This window comes from Liolophura sinensis, chromosome 6, assembly GCF_032854445.1.
Source record: "Liolophura sinensis isolate JHLJ2023 chromosome 6, CUHK_Ljap_v2, whole genome shotgun sequence".
NCBI classification, from domain to species: domain Eukaryota; kingdom Metazoa; phylum Mollusca; class Polyplacophora; order Chitonida; family Chitonidae; genus Liolophura; species Liolophura sinensis.
Genome location: NC_088300.1, coordinates 62,079,465 through 62,106,593, shown reverse-complemented (window position 1 = coordinate 62,106,593; position 27,129 = coordinate 62,079,465). Strand labels below are relative to the sequence as shown.

Genomic DNA, 27,129 nt, shown 5'->3' with positions numbered 1-27,129 from the left:
CGTCCCCTGGGTACCAGTCAGCTTTGAATAATCATGCAGGCAAGCTATGCAAGGGATGTGGTGAGAGCGATTTTATTGTCCAGTGATTCACTGAAGCACAGACGGCCTATTTTTAACACACATCCACATTCGCACGTTTGTCATGCCGTCAAGAACGGCATATCCAGCCCAGAACGACGTTATGAGCCCAGTGAAACTGATTCACAGCGATTAAAGCCGCTTCTTTCCCCGGAGTGTAGCTGATTGATAGCTTATAGGTTATTTCCGTCACGTGACAAAGCTATCCCATGTGAACGGACGGAACATGTCAATAACGGTAAAAAGTGGCCTAATCCTGGCTAACAGCCTGCCAGCGTCAGCCCTAGCCAAGAAATGGACGCCAATAAACGAGACTATTGAACGCCCAATCATTTGCAAATTTATCTACAAACAATTAAGTACTCTGGAGACGAAGGTGAAAGTGTACTGATAATTTGGGAGATACCTGGGATGATCCAGGAATAACGACTATGGTTCGTGAGTGGACAGAATATACAGGGGTGGCGTGTACCGTTGGATAAATGTCGCAGTTTACCTAGCCCGCTGATAGCGAGCTTAACAGCTGGACAATGGATTTGTGCTACTTTTTATTTGACGACTTCAATCTTCCCCGTCACATCATATCCAGCAGTTAGGGTCTTCTTTTTGAAGTCCATCATATTTAAGTTAACTGCAGGCCCAGACAACTAGTTATGAAATTCACAGCGCCCTGTCACAGCCTGCAGAGTTCAACAAAATGGCATATTAGCGAACGTCATCCTGGCTCTTACCGTTGCTAACGGATTGCAGTTCAAGGCAGTCCATTCTACGAGAAAGAATTTTGAACAAAAGTATATTTTTCCACGATGCTATATGGGTTTTTGTCACATTGTTACATTTGTAATCGGATTTTTCTGTGTTTCTCAAGGCTATAACCCAGACTCTCCACTAAGTGTGTATAAAACACATGTCCGTTCGACCTGCCCCTCTACCCCTCCCCCCCCCTACCCCCAATTGTAATTACGAGTGTTATTAAAACACACCAGCTTGTTCGCGGTAGTTATGCCCTAACCGCTGTGTAATTATCACAACCCAATGGATATAACCAAGCTTTTTACATTCTTTGACGGTCTGTAAAAAGTAAAAGCACACAAAATTTTCTTCAAAAATTATCAGATGGAGACAATAATGGTAAAAGAAAGTGTGTACCCAGTTTGATTAGTATTGTTAAATTATTTTTTCAGATGTTTAGCTCATCTGATTATGCAACACACGAAATAATTTTCCACTTTGAATCAATTTTCAGGTTATCGGGAGTTCTCCCGGATAGTGACGTTATTCGACGGTAAACACTGTGTGTGTATGGTAATGCAGTCCGAGAAAACTTCATTCTACAGACTTTAGAATTGTATCAGGTATTCTAACCTATTGAAATGTTTGACTTTTGAAAAGTCAACAAATTTGGTCTATCACACGAAAAGCTCGATTTCATAGCCTGCATTTTTTCACATTATCACCGCGGAAAGACCTAATAAATAGTTAGCTCGAAATAAGTGGAAGGGGGTACATTTCCCTTAATTTTGTGCATACAAACATTGACAAGAAGTCATAATTCCAATGGCCAGTCGTTTCCAGCTGTCAGAATCGTCCACAGAAACCAGCTGGTATTACCGTTGTTTCCAGGGCCCTTGCGCTCATCGTGTTGTCAATGCCATTGATTTTAGTATATGCCTTAAAGCAACAGGTTGCCAAAAATCTTTGTGACATGTCTCAAACGAAACAGCCCGTATGCATGAATTTCAAGTCTATCCCTCTCGTCTTTACCAAGGCCACATTCCCTTCCATCAGTGTGAATGGGCATTGTAGTTATTGGAGAGAATAAAGCCGGTTCCTGACGGGATGGTGTTTGGGAGGGGAGCAGTCTGTATTTACTAGGGTACTATGCCACCGTCGGAAATTGCAAAGTAATGACAACGGCAGTTATGACGGGAGGTCATATATTTCCAGCAGAAGTTGATTTTAATTCGTTCACTGCTTACATTACCAGCATCTAAGAATTCAACTGAACAAGGTCCCTCTAGGACGTTAAAAAGCTTCATATCTCACAATTCTTTATCTGCACAATCAGGACGTTTTTTTTTTTATCCACACCTTGTTAACTGCCCTCCTGATGCACTGCACTTTTGTAGCCTATCAATATATATGTGTGGTTTGGAAACAACACTGACGCAGCTTACAACTTGAATGATCAGTTATTCCGACAGTGTGTGCCCCATACTCAGCCCCATACCCTGCTCCTGAAATTTACGTCTTTCAAATTTTCTAATCCATATTGTATCGCCCATGGCGACAGTACACTATGTCACGCCAGATTAGCTGATTTCATTTCAGTCCTGTGATGAAGCATCTTGAGCCAAGTCGGTTCAAGCATTTCGAAACAAGTCAAATGTTCTCGATGCTTCTGGGAGGAAAATATAAAGTGATGACATTTGTATGCTGCTAGCGATAATCCTGTCAACCAAAGATGTGGCCACTGACAAACTGTCATGACAAAATCTGCCCGTGGTTTGCGTAATGTGATTAGGAGTTTAAGGAAAGAATAAAATGTATCCTAGGTATCCAACAACGGACAAATGGATTCAGGTACCTGACTCTGGAGTGTCTGCAAAGGAAGTTATTTACATGAACGAACAAAATTTTAAAGAAACGACTTCTGTTTACAAATTAGACAACAGGGTTTTCACAAGAGCAAATCATGTTTGTTTATACAAACCCAACGATTTCAGCGAGAGAAAGTTTCTCTTGGCCACGCTTTTTTATTAAAGAAATAACTTGGACTACGGCCTTTTACATCAATCGCTCAATCATTCTATCTCAACGGCGCGGTAACACTACAATTTCCCTGAGTTTTACCAGATGTACTTTTAAAGGTTTGCTGAGGTCACACAGTGTATTCATTCAGACTGGACCCACTTCCTTTTCTCACATACATGTAGCCCCAGCCCACATTCAGAAGCAGTTTCAAAATGGTTTGATCATATAAAAATGTAGATCCCAATTGCATTTTGATTGAGCGAGTGCCTGGGGTTTAACGTCGTACTGAACATTTTTTCATTCATATGACGACGAAGGAGTCATCAGGAAACACATTTTGAAGGCATCACAGACAACAGCGCTAACCACATTTAAAGCCAACAATGCTAATTATCGGTTAAACTTTCTATTTATAAGAAAGATTCAGAACACCGTATATCAGTACGACTCCCTAATTCTCACAAACCAGCTACCACAGTGATGACGCCAAGTGGTGAATTTTCTTTCGCCCCCAAAAATGGAACACTCCAGCTTTTGTGAACAAAAATATGGCACAAAAATATCACCTGAATTAATATATATCTCCAGACAGAGATTTGCCAATGTCACCACGTTTAAATTATGCAAAAAGTGGGGAAGCTAACAGGCGTTTTTATAAGGCGTTTCATATTTTATCTATATAGGAGAAAGATTGCCCATGAATTCATACATTTTTACGACATTCGGGTTCACAGTCATTTTGGAGAGTCGTTCGTGCTTGTTGTAAAGTAATAAAAACGGGTTTATGTGAAAACGATATCTCACCATGGGTATACATAACTACGTTGTCAACTACAGTTTATTTGGATGAGTCACAACTGCTGAAAGCTGTTTTCTATATTATTATGCTGATTTAATATTTATGCTACAATGAATTTATTGCTTTTTTCTTATTGCAAAATGACGTTAACTGCTTTGTACAGTTATTGTGTCTTCTCAGGTAGACGCAATTATGCAACGCGGCGCTGCCACCACGCCCCAAGGGTAACTATCAAATTTGAACAATCATGCAGGCAAGCTATACAAGAGATGTGGTGAGGGCGATTTTATTCCTGGGTGATTTCTTGAAGCACAGACGGTCTATTTTCAATGGACATTTACTTTCTCACTTTTACCTTCTCACGCCATGAAGAACGGGAAATTCATCACGGAACGACGTCATGAAATCATGAAGACATGATACGCAATCAAAGCCGCTTCATTACCCAAGAGCGTAGCTGATTGATAGTTTATAGGTTATTTCCGTCACGTGACAAAGTCATGCAACAACAAAGAAATGCAAAAGGATGGAACATGTCAATAAGCCACCCGAGGTAACAGCCCAATCCACGAAATGGAGGCCAGTAAACAAATATTGAAAGCCCAGTTATTTGCAATTTTACCTACAAACAAGTATGTACTTATGAGATGAGGCTGATAGCAAACTAAGGGTTAGGGAGATAGCGTGGTCATCTGGGACTAACTACTATCTTCCCCGTCAAATCATATCCCAGCAATTAGGCTCTTCTTTTTGAAGTCTTTCGTTCCTTATTACAATTGACGACACAGAAAACTAGTTGCAAAATCCATAGTGTTGTGTCACAGCTTGCAAGAATTGAACAAATTGGTGCATTATAGTGTGTTTCTTTTGCAGAATCGTCATTATTCACCTCTCTGTAAATTCAATCAGATACGCCACCTAGATTGCCTTTAGTCAGAATCTACACGCTGAAACGTTGGACGTCCATATTATTACAAAAACATTGTAGTTAGAACACTTTTTTCTAAATCCTAATGTTAAAGTCCATCTGCTCTGTTTCGACGACCAAGAACCAACAGCCTCGGGAGATGTCATCATCATTCAAAAACCAGTGGCATACTGGCTATTGGGTTCAACATGTTTGATGGAGGGTAAAGCGGTTCACCGGAAATGCTGTTGACTTTACTGTAAACCCTGTTTCTGACAATGTCATGGTTGAAATTGTTTACACGTTTTAGTATATTAATAAAATCGTAATAAGTGAGTTTTATTTTATCTTTGTAGTAGATGATCTAATGGATATATAGTTTTAGAGATGGATATTGGGAAATTATAGCGATCTAGTTATTTGCAAAGAGAGTAGTCTAGGCCTTGTTGTTGCATGGACTTTGCTCTAACCACTAGTTAGGACAGCCATTGTAAAACAAATCGCTCACCACGCCCATTGTCTAGCATGCAACTTGCTTTTGAATAATTATGACCTCACCCGAGGCAATGAGTTCTTGGCGTCGAAACTATGGTGATGGAGTTTAACACTGTGAGTTAGAAAAAGTGTTCTAACTGCAATTTTTTCATAACATGGACGTCCGATATATGAATCTGTAGAACATGGATTGTTACGTGGCACTGACTAAAGGCCGTTTTGGTAGCGAGTATGACTGATTTTACAGATAGCTGAATATAGGCGACTCTGTAAAAAAAATCGACTATAACAAACATCATCCTGGCTCTTACCGCCGCTAATGGATTGCAGTTCAAAGCACACCAATCCATGAGAAAGAGAATGTTGAACAAAAGTATATTTTCCCACGATGCTATATGGCTTTTTGTCCAGTCCCACGTACATGCATAACGCAACTGTTACATTAGTGATCTAATTTTTCTGTATTTCTCCAAGGCATAACCCAGATGCTGCATATGTCCGCCTGTCTTCCTTGTCTTAAAATTTAATCCGATAAAGGCAATAATGGTAAAACTTAATGTGTAGCCAGTGTGATTAGTATTGTTAAATTATTTTTTTAGATGTTTAGCTCATCAGATTACGCAACACACAAACACAAGCATTCTCAAATAGGTGTCATTCAAGATAAATTCTGTTGCAGTCTCGGTGGGCATAACAAATTAATTCTCCATTTTCAATTAATTCTCAGGTTATCTGGGGTTTTCGTGGATAGTGACACGATTCGACAGTATGGAAGTTTTCTGTGTTTATGGTAATGCAATCTGAGGAAACTTAAATCTACAGACTTTGGAACTGTATCAGGTATTCTAATCTTTTGAAATATTTGACTTGTAAATAGTCATCAATTTTTGTCATTACACCTATAGCTCAATTTTATAACCTGCCATTTTTCACATTATCACCCTGGAAAGACCTAACAAATAGTTAGTTTGAAACAAGTTGAAGTGGGTACATTTTCTTTACTTTTTGTGCCCAAAAACGCTGGCGAAAACTCCTAGTCCCAAAGGCCTGTCTTTTACAGCCGTCAGAATCATCCAAAGAATTCAGTTAGTGTTGGGCTCAACGTGTTGCCAGTGCTATTGATTTTAGTATATGCCTTAAAGCAACAGGTTGCCAAATTTCTTAGCGACATGTCTCAAACGAAACAGCCTAAAAGCATAAAATTTCAAGGTTATCGCTTTCGTCTCCACCAATGCTATATTCCCTTCCATCAGCTTGAATGGGCATTCTAGTGTGTTTATTGGAGAAAATAAAGCCCGTTCCTGACGGGATGTTGTTCGGGAGGGGAGCAGTGTGTATTTATTGTGATACTATGCCACCGTCGGCAATTGCAAAGTAATGACAACGGCAATTACGCTGGGGGTCATATTTTACCGGCAGAAGTTGATTTTAATTCGTTCACTGCTTACATTACAAGCACCTTGGATAACAGGGATTCATCTGAAAGAGATCACTCTAGATCGTTAAAAAGGGTTCACATCTCAGAATTCTTTATCTACACAATCAAGATGTTTTTTTTAATCCACTCCTTTTTAACTGCCTTGCTGATAAACTACAACTTTGTAGCCTATCAATATATGTGTGTGTTTAGCAAACAACATTGACGCAGCTTGCGACTTGAATGATCAGTTATCACACGACAGTGTGTGTCCAACGGATTGCTGAAAGGAACCACCGACCTCAGCTCCATACCCTGATCCTGAGATTTACGTCGTTCACCTTTTCTAGTACATACCGTATGGAGCATTCACACATGGTCGCCAGAACCCGTTATCGTCCCCAGACGACAGTTCGATATGTCACATCAGATTAGCTGATTTCATTCTAGGCTGGTGACGAAGCATCTTGAGTCAAGTCGGTTCAAGCATTTCGAAACAAGTCAGTTATCTGGATGATGTCTGGAGTTTTGGCGATCACAAACAATGCTGCTGAGAGGAAAATGTAAAGTGATAGTATTTGTACGCTGCTAGCGATAATCCTGTCAACCCAAGATGTGGCCACTGAAAAATTGTCATGAAAAAATCTGCCCGTGGTTTGTGTAATGTGATTAGGAGTTTAAGGAAAGAATCGGTGTACCCTAGGTATCCAACAGTTAGATACAAAGGACAAATGGATTCAGGTATCTGACTGAAAAGGAAGTTATGTACCTGAACGAACAAATTTTAAAGAAACGACTTCTGTTTACAAATTGTACACCGGGGTTTTCACAAGAGCAAATCATGTTTTGTTTATACAAACTCAACGATTTCAGCGAGAGAAAGTTTCTCTTGGCCACGCTTTTTTATCAAAGAAATAATTTGGACTACGGCCTTTTACATCAATCGCTCAATCATTCTATCTCAAAGGCGCGGTAACACTACAATTTCCCTGAGTTTTACCAGATGTACTTCTAAAGGTTTGCTGAGGTCACACAGTGTATTCATTCAGACTGGACCCACTTCCTTTTCTCACATACATGTAGCCCCAGCCCACATTCAGAAGCAGTTTCAAAATGGTTTGATAATATAAAAATGTAGATCCCAATTGCATTTTGATTGAGCGATATTGATAGGCTACAAAGAACGTCGTAGTGAACATTTTTTCAGTCATATGACGACGAAGGAGTCATCAGGGAACACATTTTGAAGGCATCACAGAAAACAGCGCTAACCACGTTTAAAGCCAACAATGCTAATTATCGGTTAAACTTTCTATCTATGAGAAAGATTCAGAACACCGTATATCAGTACGACTCCCTAATTCTCGCAAACCAGCTACCACAGTGATGGCGCCAAGTGGTGAGTTTTCTTTCGCCCCCAAAAATGGAACACTCCAGCTTTTGTTAACAAAAATATGGCACAAAAATATCACCTGAATATACAGAGATTGCCAATGTCATCACGTTTAAATTATGCAAAAAGTGGGGAAGCTAACAGGTGTTTTTATAAGGCGTTTCATATTTTGTCTATATAGGAGAAAGATTGCCCATAAATTCATACATTTTTACGACATTCGGGTTCACAGTCATTTTGGAGAGTTGTTCGTGCTTGTTGTAAAGTAATAAAAACGGGTTTATGTGAAAACGATATCTCACCATGGGAATATATAACTCCGTTGTCAACTACAGTTTATTTGGATGAGTCACAACTGCTGAAAGCTGTTTTCTATATTATTATGCTGATTTAATATTTATGCTACAATGAATTTATCGCTTTTTTCTTATTGCAAAATGACGTTGACTGTTTTGTACAGTTAATGTGTCTTTGCAGGTAGACGCAATTATGCAACGCGGCGCTGCCACCACGCCCCAAGGGTAACTATCAAATTTGAATAATCATGCAGGCAAGCTATACAAGAGATGTGGTGAGGGCGATTTTATTCCTGGGTGATTTCTTGAAGCACAGACGGTCTATTTTTAATGGACATTTACTCTCTCGCGTTTGTCCATGCCATGAAGAACGGCACGTTCAGCACGGAACGACGTCATGAAATCATGAAGACACGATACGTAATGAAAGCCGCTTCTTTACCCAGGAGCGTAGCTGATTGATAGTTTTATAGGTTATTTCCGTCACGTGACCAAAGCCATGTAACAACAAAGAAATGCAAAAGGATGGAACATGTCAATAAGCCCACCCGAGGTAACAGCCCAATCCACGAAATGGAGGCCAGTAAACAAATATTGAAAGCCCAGTTATTTGCAATTTTACCTACAAACAAGTATGTACTTATGAGATGAGGCTGAAAGCAAACTAAGGGTTAGGGAGATAGCGTGGTCATCTGGACTAACTACTATCTTCCCCGTCAAATCATAATCCCAACAATGAGGCTCTTCTTTTTGAAGTCTTTGTTCTTTCTTACAATTGACGACACAGAAAACTAGTTACAAAATCCATAGTGTTGTGTCACAGCTTGCAAGAATTGAACAAATTGGTACATTATAGTGTGTTTCTTTTACAGAATCGTCATTATTCACCTCTCTGTAAATTCAATCAGACACGCCACCTAGATTGCCTTTATTCAGTATCTACACATTGAAACGTTGGACGTCCATATTATTACAAAAACATTGTAGTTTAGAACACTTTTTTCTAAATCCTAATGTTAAAGTCCATCTGCTCTGTCTCGACGACCAAGAACCAACAGCCTCGGGAGATGTCATCATCATTCAAAAACCAGTGGCATACTGGCTATTGGGTTCAACATGTTGATAGAGGGTAAAGCGGTTCCACCGGAAATGACTTTACTGTAAACCCTGTTTCTGACACTGTCCGATTTGAAATTGTTTACCACGTTTTAGTATATTAATATAATCGTAATAAATGAGTTTTATTTTTATCTTTGTAGTAGATGATCTAATGGATATATAGTTTTAGAGATGGATATTAGGAAATTATAGCGATCTAGTTATTTGCAAAGAGAGTAGTCCTAGGCCTTGTTGTTGCATGGACTTTGCTCTAACCACTAGTTAGGACAGCCATTGTAAAACAAACCACGCCCATTGTCTAGCATGCAACTTGCTTTTGAATAACTATGACCTCACCCGAGGCAATGAGTTCTTGGCGTCGAAACTATGGTGATGGAGTTCAACACTGTGAGTTAGAAAAAGTGTTCTAACTGCAATTTCTTCATAATATCATAGACGTCCGATATATGAATCTGTAGAGCATGGATTGTTACGTGGCACTGACTAAAGGCCGTTTTGGTAGCGAGTATGACTGATTTTACAGATAGCTGAATATAGGCGACTCTGTAAAAAATCGACTATAACAAACATCATCCTGACTCTTACCGCCGCTAATGGATTGCAGTTCAAAGCACACCAATCCATGAGAAAGAGAATGTTGACAAAAGTATATTTTCCCACGATGCTATATGGCTTTTTGTCCAGTCCACGTACATGCATAACGCAACTCGTTACATTTAGTGATCTAATTTTTCTGTATTTCTCAAGGACATAACCCAGACGTTGCACATGTCCTCCCGTCTTCCTTCTCTTAAAAATTAATCAGATAAAGATAATAATGGTAAATTATTTTTTCAGATGTTTAGCTCACCTTATTAAGCAACAGACGAACACAAGCATTCTCAAATAGGTGCAATTTAAGATACTTTCTATTACAGTCTTGAAATTTTCCTCTTTGAATTAATTCTCAGGTTATCGGGAGTTCTCGCGGAAAGTGACGTTATTCGACGGTATGACGTTTTCTGTGTTTATGGTAATGCAATCTGAGTAAACTTAAATCTACAGACTCAGGTTTTCTAACCTATTTAAATGTTTGACGTGTGAAAAGTCAATAAATGTGATGTACTACACCTATATCTCAAATTTTATAACCTGCATTTTTTCACATTATCACCCTGGAAAGACCTAACAAATAGTTAGTTTGAAACAAGTTGAAATGGGTACAGAGAGAGAGAGAGAGAGAGAGAGAGAGAGAGAGAGAGAGAGAGAGATAGAGAGAGAGAGAGAGAGACAGAGAGAGAGAGAGAGAGAGAGAGAGAGAGAGAGAGAGACAGAGAGAGAGAGAGAGAGAGAGAGAGAGAGAGAGAGAGAGAGAGAGGGGGCAGTGTGTATTTATTGTGATACTACGCCACCGTCGGCAATTGCAAAGCAATGACAACGGCAATTACTCCATGGATCATATATTTCCAGCAGAAGTTGATTTCAGTTCGTTTACTGCTTACATTACAAGCATCTGGGATAACAGAGATTCTTTTCAACGGGATCACTCTAGATCGTTAAAAACGGTTCACATCTCACAATTCTTTATCTACACAATCAAGATGTTTTTCTTAATCCACACCTTGTTAACTGCCCTCCTGATAGAATGAAATTCCTCCACAGCCATTCGCACCATTCTGTCTTGGGTTATGATATCATCAGTAAAATTTATGACAGTATCGAAACTGGAGTGTTAAAATATATATGATATCAACACACTTAAGCTGTCAGCGCCGCCAGATACAGAGTCTTTGCAGCCTCTCAATATATTTGTTTGATTAGGGAACAACATTGACGCAGCTTGCAACTTGAATTATTCCGACAATATGTGTCCTACGGATTCCTGAAAGGAACCACGGTTCCACCCTCCTTCATACCCTGCCCCTTGTGGTTTAAATGTATATTGTAAGGAGCATTCAGACATGGTCGCCAGAACCAGTTAATATCCCCAGACGACCGTTCAATATGTTATGCCAGATTAGCTGATTTCATTCCAGTCCTGTGATCAGACATCTTCAGTCAAGTTGGTTGAGGCATTTCGGAAGAGGCCAGTTGTCTGGAAACTGCTCATAAGTACCCAACACACGATCACACGATCACATGATCACACGATCACAAGCATTCATATAAGGTACAAACGTTCCCTATTGCACTCGACACTGGGCATAACAAAATAATTTTCCGCCTTATCTTTCATGTCGGCCGAGGTGGTTAGCAAGGCATCGCGGTGAAATGACCCAGAAGCCTCTTCCCAATGCGGTCGCTGTGAGTTCAAGTCCAGCTCATGCTGGCTTTCACTCTGGCCGTACGTGGGAAAGTCTTCCAGCAACCTTCGGATGATCGGTGTTTCCCCCAGGCCCTACCCGGTTTCCTCCGATTATGATGGTGGCCACCGTCGTATAGGTGAAATAATCTTGAATACGGCGTAAACACTAATCAAAAAAATACTTTTACTGTCAGGTTAGTATTCTCGGTGGTAGATACGTTTTACGTCGATATCAAACATTTCTGTCTTTATAGTAATTTAATCTGTGCAAGTTTTGTTTTACCCCATAGTTTTGTAACTGTGCCAGATATCATAATCGTTACCATTGTTTTGTAGAAAGTCAGCAAAATTGATCCATGACACATACAGCCCAGCTTTTATAGCATGCTGTTTGGTCACATTATTACCACTTAAAACCTTGTAAACCTTACCTAGACCACTATTGAAGTGGATCATTTTGCCTTATTAAGAAATCATAGTTTCAATGGCAAATCTTTTCCAGCCGTTACAGCCATCCATATAGTGTTCTAGCTGTCCTCCGGGCCGCTTTGGCTCGTGGACTACTCAGTGCCATAGACTTCCCTAGTCCCCTTGAAGAAACAGGTTGCCAAATTTCTTAGCAATATGCCTCAAACGAAACAGCCCACAAGCATTAAATTTCTAGGTTATCCCTCTCGTCTGCACCTGTGGCACTTTCCCTTCCATCACCTGAATGATCACCACAGTATGTAAAAGCCCGTTCTTGAAGGGAGGTTAGCGGGAAGGGAATGGGGCATTCTGTATCTACGGCGATAGTGTGCGATCGTCCGCAATTGCAAAGCGATGACCATGGTAAACTCACCGGGTATCATATATTTCCATCAGAGGTTGATTGTAATCAGTTCACAACTTACATTACCATCACTTGAGCTTGCAGGGATTCAACTAGGAGTTCACTCTCGATTTTTAAAAGACGTTCACATTCCTCATTTTTGATGATTATTTTTAAATCTACACCTTGCTAACTGCCCGGCTGATACACTGCAACCTAACAATGAAATTCCACCAGGAGATATATACCTCCACAGCCACCAGTATCATTCTGTCTTAGGCTATGATAGCATCTGTAAAATTTATGACAGTATCGATAATGGTGTGTTCAAGTATGAATGCTATCATCACACTCATCGCCTGATCCAGAGTCTTTGTAGCCTGTATGATCAGTTATTCCGACAGTGTTTGTCTGACGGATTTCTGAAAGGAAATTACCACAGCCCCCCCCCCCCCCCCCCCACGCAGATCCTGATCGTGAGATTTACGTGGTTCACCTTTTCTAACATATATTGTATGGAGTCAGTTGTCTGCAAAGTGCAAATCTGACGATCATATTAATTTCCTACTATTTATGCATTTACATGAACAGTTAGAATACAACCCAACCTGAGGTAAATTGACAAGAGGGCTTATTTCACCAGTTTGGTGAAACCATTTGCTAACTATCACACTGTCGTCGCAGCTCTGGTCTTTCTCTCTATGCTGTACGCCTTAATGATATTATATACAATGCTGTCGGGAGAGAAATGTGAAGCGATGATATTTGTCCGTTACTACCGAGATTCCTGTCAACACAAGATGTGGCCACTGACAAACGGTGAGGAAAAAACTGTGGTTTGAAAAATCAACTGTTCCTTAGCTATCCAAAAGTCAGACAAGAAAGACAAAAATATTCAGGTACCTGACTCTGCTATGTCTGCAAAGGGAGTGTTTACATGTATGAGCACAAAAAAATGGCTTCTGCTTTCAAATTGCACAACAATGTTTTCAGAGGAACAAATGGCGTTTGAGACCACATGGTTTATACAAACTCAACGATATCGATATGGAAAACTCCTTTAACATCAATTGCTGAATCATTCCATCCCTCAAGCGCGGTAACACTACAATTTGCTAAAGTTTTACATGATGCAGTTCCAGATGTACGGCACAGTTGGTAGAGCGTCCGCTTCGAGGGCGGTAGATCCAGGATCAATCCTAGGTCGCGTCACACCTAAGACTTCTAAAGGAGAAAGTTGTAACTTCCTCGATTGTCGTTCAGCATGAAAGGGATAGTGCAACGACTGGTAGACCCGTATCAGTATAATGGTCCGGGCGGGGCGTCTTACTTACCTTCGGTAAGTCGTCTCAGTGAAGCAGCACTATATAACAGAGCGGTGGAATCCGCAACAAGGAGGTACATTACATACACCCTATTCCGTCGTCGTCATATGACTGAAAAATTGGTTGAGCACGACGTCAAACCCAAAGCACGCACTCACTCACTCCAAATGTATGGCAAGGTCTCACAGTTTATTTAATCAGATAGAATCCAGTTCGTTTTGACACATACATGTATCTGCGGCCCATATTCAGAAGCAGGAGCAGTTCAAACTCCTCCACCCTAACCATCTAAACGTGTATGAAGCCAATAATCTTATTTATCGGTTGAACTTTCTACCTGTGAGAAAGATGCAGCACTACTCCCTAATTCTAGCAAACCATATCACACGACGAAGGCTCGAAATGGTGAGTTTTGCTTCTCCTAAAAAAAATTAGCACCCCAGCTTTTCATAAAAATATCAAATATCGCCTAGATCAATGTATGTCTCCAGACAGAGATTTGCCAATACCAACGTGTTTAAATTATGCAACACGTAAGGGCGCTAACAGGCGTTTTTACAACCTGTTCATATTTTATCTTTTCAGGAGGAAGACATACATATTTATGAGTTGCTGTTTCACAGTCATTTTGTACTCTCGTTAGTGTTTGTTTCCAAGTGATAAACACGGGTTTATGTGAGAATGCTTTCTCACCATGGGTGTATATAAATGCGTTGTCAGCTACAGTTTGTTTTGATGAGTCACAACTGCTGAAAGCTGCCACCTGTCAGCTTTGAATGACCATGTAAGCAAGTTATGCAAGAGATGTCGGGAGCGAGATTTTATTGTCCTGTGATTCCCCCAGCACAGACGGTCTATTTTCAGAAGACATTTACCTTCTCACGATTGCCATGCCATGAAGAAAGGCATATCCAGCCTGGAACGACGTCATGAGCCCAGTAAGATTCCCTGCAATCAAAGCCGCTTCTTTACCCATGAGAATAGCTGATTGATAGGTTATAGTTTATTTCCGTCCCATGTGAGTGGAGGGAACATGTCAATAAGCCACCCGGGCTAACGGCCCAAGCCACGAAATGGACACCAGTAAACTAGTATTGAACGCCCAGTCGTTTGCAATTTTATTTGCAATTTTATTTGCAAACAAGTATGTACTTAGGAGACGAAGTTAAAAGCGAGCTAAGGGTTTGGGAGATAGCGTGGTCATCTGGGACTAACTACTTTGATTTGGCAGGTTACAGGATGGATAGGGTTTGGCATGTACCGTTAGATAACTGTCACGGTTTACCTGGCACGCTGATGGAGAAATGAACATCTGGACAATGAAATTATGCCACTTTCTACTTGATAACTTCATTCTTCCCCGTTCAATCATTTCCTAGCAATTAAGCTCTTGTTTTTGAAAACCGTTATATGCAATTTAACTGTACTCGATCTTTCTTACAATTGAGAGCCCAGACAACTAGTTGTAAAATCCATGGTGCTGTGTCACAGCTTGCATGGACTGAACAAATTGGTGTATTAGCAAACGTCATCCTGGCTCTTACCGTTGCTAATTATTACTGTCCATGGCACACCGATCCATGAGAAAGAGAATGTTGAACAAAAGTATATATTTTCCACGATGCTATATGGATTTTCGCCCAGTCCCACGCATATGCAAAGTGCAACTGTAACATAAGTAACCCAATTTTTATGTATTTCTCAAGGACAGAACCCGGAGCTGCACATGCCCGCTTGTCCTCCTTTTCCCTCTTGTAATTACGAGGACTATGGAAAAACACACCGAGGTGTTCTTGGTAGATATACCCTAATCACTGTGTAACTGTGTAATGGAAATAACCTAGCTCTACACATTCTGTGACAACTGGTGAAAATGAAAAACACTTATACAATTCTCTTAAGAAATTAATCAGATAAAGAAAATAATGGTAAAACTAAGTGTGTACCCAAGTTGGTTAGTATTGCTAAAATATTTTTTTCAGATGTTTAGCTCACCAGATTACGCAACACACGAACACAAGCATTCTCAAATAGGTGCCATTCAAGATACTTTCTATTGCAATGTCAGTGGGCATAACAAAATAATGATGTTATTCGATGGTTTGAAAGTTTTCTGTGTTCGTGGTAATGCAATCCGATGAACCTCTAATGTGCAATCTTTAGAACTGTATCAGGTATTCTAGCCTTTTGAAATGTCAATAAATTTGGTCTATCACACCCATAGTTCAGTTTTATCATCTGCAGTTTTTCACATTATCACCCCGGAAAGACCTTATAAATAGTCAGTTTGAAATAAGTTGAAGTGGAAACATTTTCCTTACTTCCTAGTTTCAATGGCCATTCTTTTCAGCCGTAACAGAATCCATCCATAGAAACCAGTTAGTATTACCGCTTTTTCCGGGGGCGCTTGGGCGCTTGGGCGCTTGGGCTCATGTTATTGATTTTTGTATATACCTCGAAGGAACAGGTTGTCAAATTTCTTAGTGATATGCCTCAAAGGAAACAGATCATTAGCATGAAATTTCAAGGTTATCCTCCTCGCCCGCAGCAGTGGTGTATGTCCCTCCATCAGCCTGGATGAACATTGCCCTATGTTTCTTATCGAAAGTTTGACGGAGTATTGTGCATTTACTGCGATACTATGCCAAAGTCGATTGTCAGCAATCGCAAAGTAATGACCACGGCAAATACGCCGAACATCAGAAAAGTTAATTGTAATTCGCCAACTGCTTACATTACCAGCGCCTTGGATTACAGGAATTCAGCTGAACGGGATCACTCTTGATCATTAAATAACGTTCACATCTCACATTTCTTGATCTACACTGTCAGTATGTGGTTTTAATCCACACCTTGTTAACTGCCCTGCTGACACACTGTCATTTTACAGTGAAATTTCTCCTGGCTCAGGTTATGACAACGTCTGTAAAATTTATGACAGTATTGGGAATGGAGTTTAAAATATGAAAGATATTATCACACTCACGCTGTAAGCATCGCCTGATATGCAGTCTTTGTTGCCAATAAATACATATACATGTATATGTCATCTGCGAGTAACGCTGACACAGCTTTCATCCTGGATGAGCAGTCATTCCGACAGTGTGTGTCTGACGGGTTTCTGAGAAGCAGTTAACCCAGTCACCCCCCAACCCCCACCCCCGTACCCTGATCCTGAAGTTTACCTAGTTCACTTTCTAACACATATTGTACGGAACATTCAGACATGGGCGCCAGTATTCGTTAATGTCCCCGGACGACAGTTTATTACGTTACGCCATTCTAGTCCTGTGATGAGGTATCTTGAGTCAAGTCGGTTCAGGCTTTTCGGAACAAGTCGTTGTCTGGAAGCGCCAGTTTGGCCGTCACACAATGCTGCCGCGAGGGAAATGTGTAATGATGACATTTATATGCTGCCAGCGAGATTCCTGTCAACACAATATGTGACCACTGACAAAGAGTGAGGAAAAAATCCGATTTATGCTTTATGATAAGATTTTTAGAAGGCCAAATCTTGTTTGAGATTCCTGTAGGGTTTATATAAACTGTATCGGCGCTTCAGTATCGCCACATTACAAACGTGGACCTATACTGCCAAACTGAGAGAGGAGATATTTACTAATCACTGTCTCATGGAAAGTTTAACCGCAAGACAACAGCTTTTCGGAATATCCACAAAGGAGAATTGCAGTCAAAGTGTAACAGAGGGACAAATTGTCCCAAGGTATGTAAGTAGATATGGCAAATTCTTGGTTCAGACCCCAAAACTCCCGAAAGACGTAGAAACTTGTATATGTTTGCTTTTACCATAACTTTTACTGGTGAGAAATAATATACAAATAGTGAATGAAGCTGGTAACGCCCAAGAAAGAAGACGTCGTCCTGATTGAGTGATACAGATAATATGATTCAAGATGTACAGTTCATAAAGAGTTAAACCAGAACAGCGACGACAGTCTGATATCTGGGAAATAATCACTGCTAACCAATGAAACGCGGTCTTTTGTAAATTTACCTCAGTTAGGGGTTTATTTCAACTGTTCATGTAAATGCTTAAACACGGGTAGATTAGACGCATCTTAACAACTTGGCTTAAGCAGAATTATAAGCAAGAAAAAGAATGTAATAAAGTCATTTGAAATTTATGAGTCACTGCATGGCGTAGAATTACTCAAAATACTGTGCTGTCATCAAATTTATTTATCAATATTATTATTTAACTTGAGCAAACCATATAGCACGATGATGTCGTTAAGTTTTCCATGTATTTCGCTTAACACGGTAACACTGCACCTTTTGCATAGAAGTATCGCTTATCACTTATATCAATGTACATGCATGAATGTAGCCAGTGAGTTATCAATGCCAACATGTTTAAATTATGCAAAAGGTACACAGTTCACATTTATCCATTTAAGAACGAAGTCAACATCGCTGCTTTTTTAACTTATTCATCCCACAAATGCAGATTTAATTTTTATACCAGAATAAATTCATTATTATGTTGTGGAATGATTTGCACAGTTTTGTAATCTCCTCAAGTAGACGCAGTTATGCAACGTCCAACTGTCACCGCATTACAGTGTGCTGCCTTGGGTAACCATGCAGGCAACCAAACAAGACATGTTGTGATGGCGATTTTATTGTCCAGTGATTCCCTAAAGCATAGACAGGGTATTTTTATCACACATCCACATTCGCACGTTTGTCATGCCGCCAAGACGGCATATCCAGCCCGGAACGACGTTATGAGCCCAGTGAAACTGATTCACAGCGATTAAAGCCGCTTCTTTCCCCGGAGCGTAGCTGATTGATAGCTTATAGGTTATTTCCGTCACGTGACAAAACCGTCCCATGCGTGCGGACGGAACATGTCAATAACTGCAAAAAAGTGGCTTTACCCGGGTTAACAACCTGTCAGCGGCAGCTCTGGCCACGAAATGGACGCCAATAAACGAGTACTAAACGCCCAATCATTTGCAAATTTACCGACAAACAAGTATGTACTTAGGAGACGAAGATGGAAGCAAAGTGAAGGTTTGAGACATAACAGTGATTAACTGATATGAAGCTTTAGCAAGCGAGATGACCAAGGGGTATTGTACCTTTAGATAGCTGTCACGGTTTATCTTGCACGCTGATGGCGAGATTCGTGCCTCTATTCACCTGAACACTTCGACCTTCCCTGTCAAATCATATCCCAGCAATCAGGTTCTTCTTTTTGAGGCAAATTATATTTAATTTAACTGCACTCACTCTTTCTTAGAATTGACGGCCCAGAATTAACGTCAGCTACATGTAGTTACAAAATCCATAGTGTCATGTCACAGCTTGCAGGTGTTTTTATGTGTTGCTCAGCTCAACAAATTGGTGTATAAGCAAACATCATCCTTACTCGTACCTTTTGCCTACGGATTACAAGGCAGGTCAATCCATGAAAAAGGATCGTGAAAAAAAAGAGGTCACATGAAATTTTGCCAAACATCACATTTTCTTTTGTACCGATTTTTCTGCATTTCTCAGAGACATGTGTAAACCAGATGCTGCACTAGGTAGATATAAATCACGTGTCCGTTCATTCTTTCTTCCCTTCCCTTTTATAGTTATCATGGACACTGACAAACACACCCATATGTACACGCAAACACTTGGGACATTGCCTAAGTGAAAGTCAATAAAAAATGAAAAAAGGTAATGTTCTTTAAAAATTAAGGAAATCATGCGAATAGTTGTAACAAAACTGCGTGTATAATTTTAACACTGTGGCTAAATTACTTTTTGTTATGCCTTGCTCACAAACTTGTCGAACACACAATTATAGGAACACAAGCATTTACGGATAGGCGCAAATCGAGACGCTCTCCATTATACTGCATTGTGTATCTACTGCTATACGATGCCATCGAGGGGCAACTGCAAAGTAATGACTACAGAAAATACACCAGGGATCACAGATTGCCAGCCCAAGTTGTTTGCTATTTGTTCACTGCTTACACCGGTCACCAGGTTACCGGTAGCATTCTGTCATGGGCTATAATAACATCTGTAAAATGTATGATAGTGTCGTACATGCAGTGTTAGAATATGAATGATATCATCACACCACGCTGGAAGATATATACTTGTGGTTGGAGAACAACATTGGGGCAGCTTACTCCCTGCATGACCAGTTATCCAGATAGTGAATATCCGACGCATTTCTGAAATGACATTACCCAGTCCCATCTTTATCCTGACCCTGAGGTTTACCTGGCGCAGTGTTTCTGGCACATACTGAATAGAGCATTCAGACATGGGAGCCAGAACCCGTTAATGACCAGGTTAGCCGATTTCATTCTAATTCTGTAATAAGGCGCCTTGAGTCAAGTTGACAAGTCAGTTGTCTGGAGGCGCGAGTTTGGTGCAAGGTGACGTACACTTCTGGATTGAGTGGAGTGATTAAAAAGTCAGGGGAAAACTTAAAAAAAAACAAAAAAACAAAATGCAAAACACAAACGCTTTATTTATACATAACGGGAGGATAGCTGGCAGACTTGTGGATGTCTGGAAATTGGGGTGTACACGAACACAATTTTCAAATGAACAAATCCCGTCTAAGGTTTCCACAGGGTTTACCCAAACTCACCGGTATCAAAGTTTCAAACTGGCAGTACTGGACACACTGATCTATACTGTCAAACTGCAACAGGAAAAATCTACTCACTAATCAGTTGTTCGATGTACATTTTAATTGTATACTGCCAACCGCTCTTCGGAATATACACAAACAAGACTAGTAGGCAAAGTATAACAATACGTTGTGAATATCTGTACGTCGCATATGGGAAAATTCCTTACTAACTTGCCAAAGTTAAATTCTCTAATGATATCCACATGATCAAACTGTAACACAGAGACCAATTCTCTAATGGTATCCTTGGCTCAGTTCGTTAGCGCGCTAGCGCAGCGTAATGACCGAGAAACTTCTCACCAATCGCTGTGAGTTCAAGTCCAGCTCATGCTGCTCATGCTTCCTCTCTGGCCGTTCGTGGAAAGGTCCTCCAACAACCTGCGGTTGGTCGTGGGTTTCCACCGGCTCTGCCCGGTTTCCGCCCACCATAATGCTGGCCGCCGTCGTATAAGTGAAATATTCTTGATTACGGCGTACAACACAAATCAAATTAATAAATCTAATGATATCCAGATGATCAAACTGTAACACAGAGACAAATTCTCTAATGGTATCCACATGGTCAAACTGTAACACAGAGACAAATTTTCTAATGGTATCCACATGATCAAACTGTAACACAGAGACAAATTCTCTAATGGTATCCACATGATCAAACTGTAACACAGAGACAAATTCTCTAATGGTATCCACATGATCAAACTGTAACACAGAGACAAATTCTCTAATGGTATCCACATGATCAAACTGTAACACAGAGACAAATTCTCTAATGGTATCCACATGATCAAACTGTAACACAGAGACAAATTCTCTAATGGTATCCACATGATCAAACTGTAACACAGAGACAAATTCTCTAATGGTATCCACATGATCACATTGTAACGCAGATCCTAATTCCTTTTTGTGTTCACATGAGGATCTACAAGCGACAGAAACATTTTCAAGGTATCCTCCTTCAGACCTCCTGAGACAACATAGTTCATGAGTATTACGAAAGGACAAAGGTAGGATACGATATTCTCAAGAGGATTTAATCTCTGGTTGAGAAAGAGGAAGACAACTGTAAGCTCTAACCAAACAGTATCACACTGCACAATCTATCTGTACGGATAGCACATCAGTTCTCTAACAATATAGTCCATGGTGCACCTAGTGAATGGTCATAAAAGAGCTTGATGCTCTTCAGTTATGTTACAATAGGGGCTATAGATCACGAGCGAGCTTGCTTGCTACCCATAAGTTCTGGCACAACAGTGTCTATGATCGCTCCAGTGAGATTGGTGCACACCCGCCCTGTTACAGTAGTGACTATCTCCCTAGTGAGCAATTGCGATGCTCTTCGGTTCTGTGATAACAGTGTCTATTGTAGACTTAGAGAGTATAAGCTACCAGGCATGATACTCAAATCAACTGAGTGACAAAGGATCTCTTGCAGCGACACTGGAACTAAATGTCTTAATAGGGCCACAGAACATTACTCATATATATTCTGACCTGGATGTACATTCGGCTGGCCACACTTGCCAATATCCCTTGGTCTTCAGAAAATGTATCTATCTAACTTTGCCTTCCTCTGTTTACCAAGAGAAGACAAGTTTAGTTCATTCCAAACGGAACGGTAAAATCGTACCAAATAGCGAATGCAGGATACATCTGATCATGTGTAGTGAGTTTTCCGGGGAAATACCTGATAAACCCCCGAAGCACCTTCATTTTAGCAGTGTTGAGGACGAAAACTGTCTAAAATCGCTTCATTATACGCGAGCAAAACTTAATGATTAATCTCGTCATGGAATATACTAGTATACTGATTGCCCTATAAGCGTTCTTACCGACGTTATCCAATAAGCATAAGATTGTTCATCACATGATGTTGATAATGGTGGCCTCTTCATGAGTGTGCGTGCGTGCTTGGGGTTTAAGGTGGTACTTAACAATTTTTCTACCAACTCTACCAACTGTGCTACCGGGGCCAGTTACTCTTCTTGGGGAAATAATTCTGGAATGCGTGAAATTCATAGGATTTGGAAATTTTCTTCTTCACTTATTTAGTTATTATACCATGTGGCTAGCGTGCCAGCGCATAATGATTACGAAGCCATTCAACAAAGCGGTCGCGAGTTGGCTTCTACTCCGGTCGGAAATGGGAAGGTCTCCAGCAACCTTTAGATGGTCGTGGGTTTACCTCGGAGGCTTACCGGTTTTCTCCCCCATAAGGACGTCGTATAAGTGAAATATTCTTGAGTACGGCATAAAAACACCAATCTAATAAATAAATAAATGAATAAATATATATACCATGGCGGTCAGATTTATGGCTGATACAAAAATGAGTGACCGAAGAAAATGACGGGCATTTGACAAATAATTAACTACTACAATAATTCGCTCCAGAATGGGTTGATGGTTTACTGCTTTGATTAGCCAATAGCGAGAAATCAAATTTGCAGCATCTTACGCATAGATCTTCACCCGCATATGAAAACCCTAGGTTATCTATTTTGTTGAAAATCAAATATTTTCGGGGACCTCGTGTTCCCTAGATAGTTACAGATAAGCACCATAACCAATCGGTCACAACCACACCTTCTTCTTTCTTGATGTTGTCGCTTAAAGTAGGCAAACACCGAGGAGCAACAAAAACCGTTTATACTTTAACGTTCTCTGGATTATAGTTTGGTGTGCTGAAGGGTTCAGGACGCTGTGTAGGCCTACAGCTGGCGGAGAGTGAAGAAGGGTGCAGGGCGGGTGGGGGTTCGGTGGGGTGGGGTGGGGGGTGGGGCAATAATCCTTACAAGTAGATCATCAGCCCACAAGAGGTCTCTCACAATCAGTCTGTGTTCTCAGGCATGAAATGATAAAATGAATCATGCTCATGCAGTCGAAAGAATCTATTACGTATGATTATTTACAATCAGGAAACATTCAACAGAAAAATTACTGCGCACGCGCAATGATACTTAGAGGCACTCATACAGGTGAGACCAATTTACAGAGGCAGTCATGGCAGCAATATCGCTCGGTTAAGATGACAGTTGTGTAGTGTAGTGCCTCGTCTGAGAGACCCACTTCTTGGACGGCTGAGAATCGCGTCAGAAAATGTTTCAGTCAGCCTTGAGGCACAGATGGAATCTCAGACTGATGGTAAAACCTGAAGAAGAGTTGGCATACTTGATTTCCAAAACAACAACAAAAAATACCGCAAAGCAAAATAAAACCTTTTTATTTTTTTCTGAGGCTTTGGTAACAAAAAACCTACTGCAGTAATAAATGTCACCATTCCAAGTGGGTAAGGTTAAAACCAAAGATCCGGCTTGTATGTTTTTGTCCACGTTTCAAATCTCCGAGAGCTCCAAAAACGGCTGATTGGTTCTTAGATAAGATATACGGGTTAGAAAGCTGAGGGAGTGTTGTGCCCAGCAACAAGTGCCTGTCAAATACTGGCCATCACGCAATGCATTTGCCTACCTCGCTTCTTTCTGCCGAGGTCTGCATAGTAAACGGTTATTTTCCGCAGAACTGAATAAGCCCTAACAGAGGAGAATATTTATTAGCCTCAACGATTTAAGGCTGCTTCTCTCTAGCGGTCCTTTAGTCCCAGTTGTCTTCCCCCTGTAGCATTTTGAAGGCGTGGTTTTCTCAGCTCAGCGTACGACTATGCGGTCGAGCTGTACAATTATCCTGCAACACTTTGCGCAGTAATACATAATGTCTCAAGAAATAGAGCGCGTAAGGTTACAATGTCCAAGTAAAACAGCAGACATTTCGTTCGATGAAGCCTGAATAGTTAGCTAAGTCCTCCCTCATATATACATGTAGGGGGCGTAGTCAACAGTGGAGCAATAGCTTTCCGCTGTGGTTGTCGCGTGAGGCAATGACTCCATATACCTCCCCAAGTATTGATTACCATTCATTAGAATCACAGGGGGTTTGTGATGGTGTGGTTATCGCAAAGCTCAGTCTCACAGCTAGGGATGTGAAGGAAGCGTTATTCGATTTTAGAAACAGTTCCTTTTTTGTGGACAAAAAAAAAAAAAAAAAACCACCGTAGTTTCTCTACGGGTGGTGGGCGATCCAAACACTGCAAGCAGTTTGCCTGTGACTTTTCCGTGACTTTTCATGTGGCAATAAGAACAAGGTGGGCGTGTTTATACCAATATTTTAAAGTTCATGCTACATTCTTATATACGTCGCATTCGTTGTTAGGTCGTTCCATATATATATCTAACACCTGCTTCTATTTCATAGAATTTCACGTTTTCCGTCACGAGCAAGTAGTTTTTCCCACATTTATTTCCATACTCAGATGTGAGAGAGGACGATTTTTTGTACGGTGTTCCACGAATCAGATTGTGTGCGGAAGAAATCCGGAGACAGCCGTGATGCCGTTAGCCTGATTGGACGCGGGCGTACAGAGCTGGAGGTAAGTAAGACATCGAGCTCAGCTGGGAACACGCGGACGGCAGTTAAAACCTCACCAGCACATCTAATGCTAGAGGGAGTTTACGACAACCATATACAATATTGATTTGAAATCGTGAAAATTTTACAATATCTGCCATTTTTATGCGAAATGAAAAAAAAAATAGCTACAGAAAACATGGCTAACCGTCCGTTGTTTGAAGAAGCCCTACAGTATTGGGAGCAGCATTCAGTATGCAGGCAAATCAAATAAAAGTAGACATTAGCCTGCCTTTTGGACCGATCCATAGCAAAAGCTCTTAATACTGCAAACTATTTCATACCACATGTTTCTTTGGGTGGTTGAGAAACAATGGCGATGACAGAGTAAGAGTTCAAATACAACCTTTACTGATGATTATATCCGTGACTGAACAGCAACCGTTAAAACCTTAACTTACATGAAACACGGAACTGTCCTCTTTTCCCCTAGGGTGTTCTTTTCTCATGTGTCTCGTAGATTGGGTGATCTTGGGCGATCCATAAATAGAACACGTACTAAAAAGTACCTGCATTACTTTGTTCAAACACCGACTATTTCCGTTAAGTGGGGAACTTGTCTGGTGAAATTAAAACTCGTTTTCAACCCGTTTGATGTACTGTTCCATTTGTAACATAAATTTGTCCATAAATCGTCAACGGAAAGACAGTAATGGACTGTACAGTTATTTGGTTCCAATTGCCTATAGCGAGCCTCACACGAAGGATGTTTCGACTAGCTAGACTCTAGAGAGAGTAGAGCACTCTTGCGATCACTGGCTTGTACCACCAGCGATGGCCGATTTTTTGGCCTTACCCAACACATTTGCGACCGATGGAGAGAGGAAACTACCGTCTGCTGCCAACAAAGACCATCTGCGAGCGCTATTCTCACACCATAACATTTTATATGTCGCAATATGCTTGCAAAAGACTTGCTCTGGTTCGCGTGCAGAAAATCGCTTCGTTTGAGACCCACCGTACTCACTATATCCTAGCTTAGAACATCGAAGAAACTTACTATCTGTGCTTGAATTTCCGAAAAGAATAGCTAACCGTGCTACCGAGTATCCGAGCAGATTAGCTGTCAGTAGTTGAGTAACCGAAAAACACGGTCTGTATTTGAATTACTGAAGACACTAATTGTAAGTCAGGTTGAGTAAGGTTTAGTTAAAGGAATGATTTCTATCTTCAAGTAGAAAAGACGTTTTCTGTTTACAGTCTACTTTTCATTCGTTAACCTCAACTGTTTAGTCGCTCTCAAGTTACCACATATTCATATATCCGTCAACGACATGACATACAATGTAATACATGAAACTAATATATTTGTGTGGTGTTAAATACAGTTCTATTTGTTACATACTTCACAGAACGATACTTGGTTAAATCACATGAGAAGGAGTCATCGGAACTATATACAATCGTAAGCACCATTCCAAACGTGTGTATACAGCATTGTATACAGCCAGTTATTAAACATTTCGTGATCATATCCAACACAAAGTATGCATAGTGAAACTCACCTGATCTTGTTTTAGTTGTTCAGCATCCACTGTCCGACTCTGAGCACCCATTCCGTATACACATTCTATCACACAGTTTGACACGGACTAGTATCCGGACGTCTCCTATCTTCAGGGCTTGATGGCCAGGTAATACCAGAGCAGATCACAGCTTGCTAGTCCACTTCCTGTCGCTACTATAAAAATCATCGATCTCATACAGCTCCATTTCACAGATCTCTGTGGCAGATATTCGCTATCAGTGTGGTTACTTTATTGACGCCTCCATGGTAAACAACACGTTTTGGTAAAAAGACTCTAGAAACACCTTATATGCACACAATGGCCGTTATCGAAATGGCACAGCAGTCAAACCGAAGCGTTTCAAAAAGCGCCGGCGACCAGTGGGAAGTTAGCCGATGGTTTGTGGTCGATGGCAAGATATGTGGTACACATCATGCACACGTCGTTACGCACAAGTCCAATTGAGCGTTAGTTCTTGGCCGGATACTTCCGCCGTGAAGACTGCAAATACACTTCTTTATCCACTCTACTCAAGGGAAGGAACACAAACGTCCTCTGAGCTTGCTGTGTCGGGGCGCAGGGAAGCGAACAATTAAGTGTCCAGGTGTATGAGTTCAGCTTGGCGAGCTGGGGGTGTTTAAACCTCGGACTCTCGTCGGAGGCTAACGGGATTCCAGTAAGACATCCCACTGACGGCTGCTGTTAGTATCCGCATCAAGCCTCTTAGCGATCCCGCGGGACTGAGACATTAAAATCAGACAAAGAAGCTTGAAGAGAAGACTATCAGGTGTAATTTACGGAATCCT

The 27,129-nt window shown here is 40.7% G+C and overlaps 1 protein-coding gene across 1 annotated transcript in view; it reads right to left on the bottom strand.

Moving 5' to 3' along the window:
- Window positions 1–26,371, bottom strand: part of LOC135467417 (uncharacterized) — a 224,329-nt gene extending 197,958 nt beyond the window's left edge. Inside the window, exons 1-2 of the mRNA XM_064745189.1 lie at window positions 26,321–26,371; window positions 20,872–21,185 (exon numbers count right to left, since the gene is read on the bottom strand). Of these exons, the coding sequence (XP_064601259.1) occupies window positions 20,872–21,185; window positions 26,321–26,371 (365 nt within the window). The remainder of the gene's footprint in view (window positions 1–20,871; window positions 21,186–26,320) is intronic.
- Window positions 26,372–27,129: the final 758 nt, after the last annotated feature.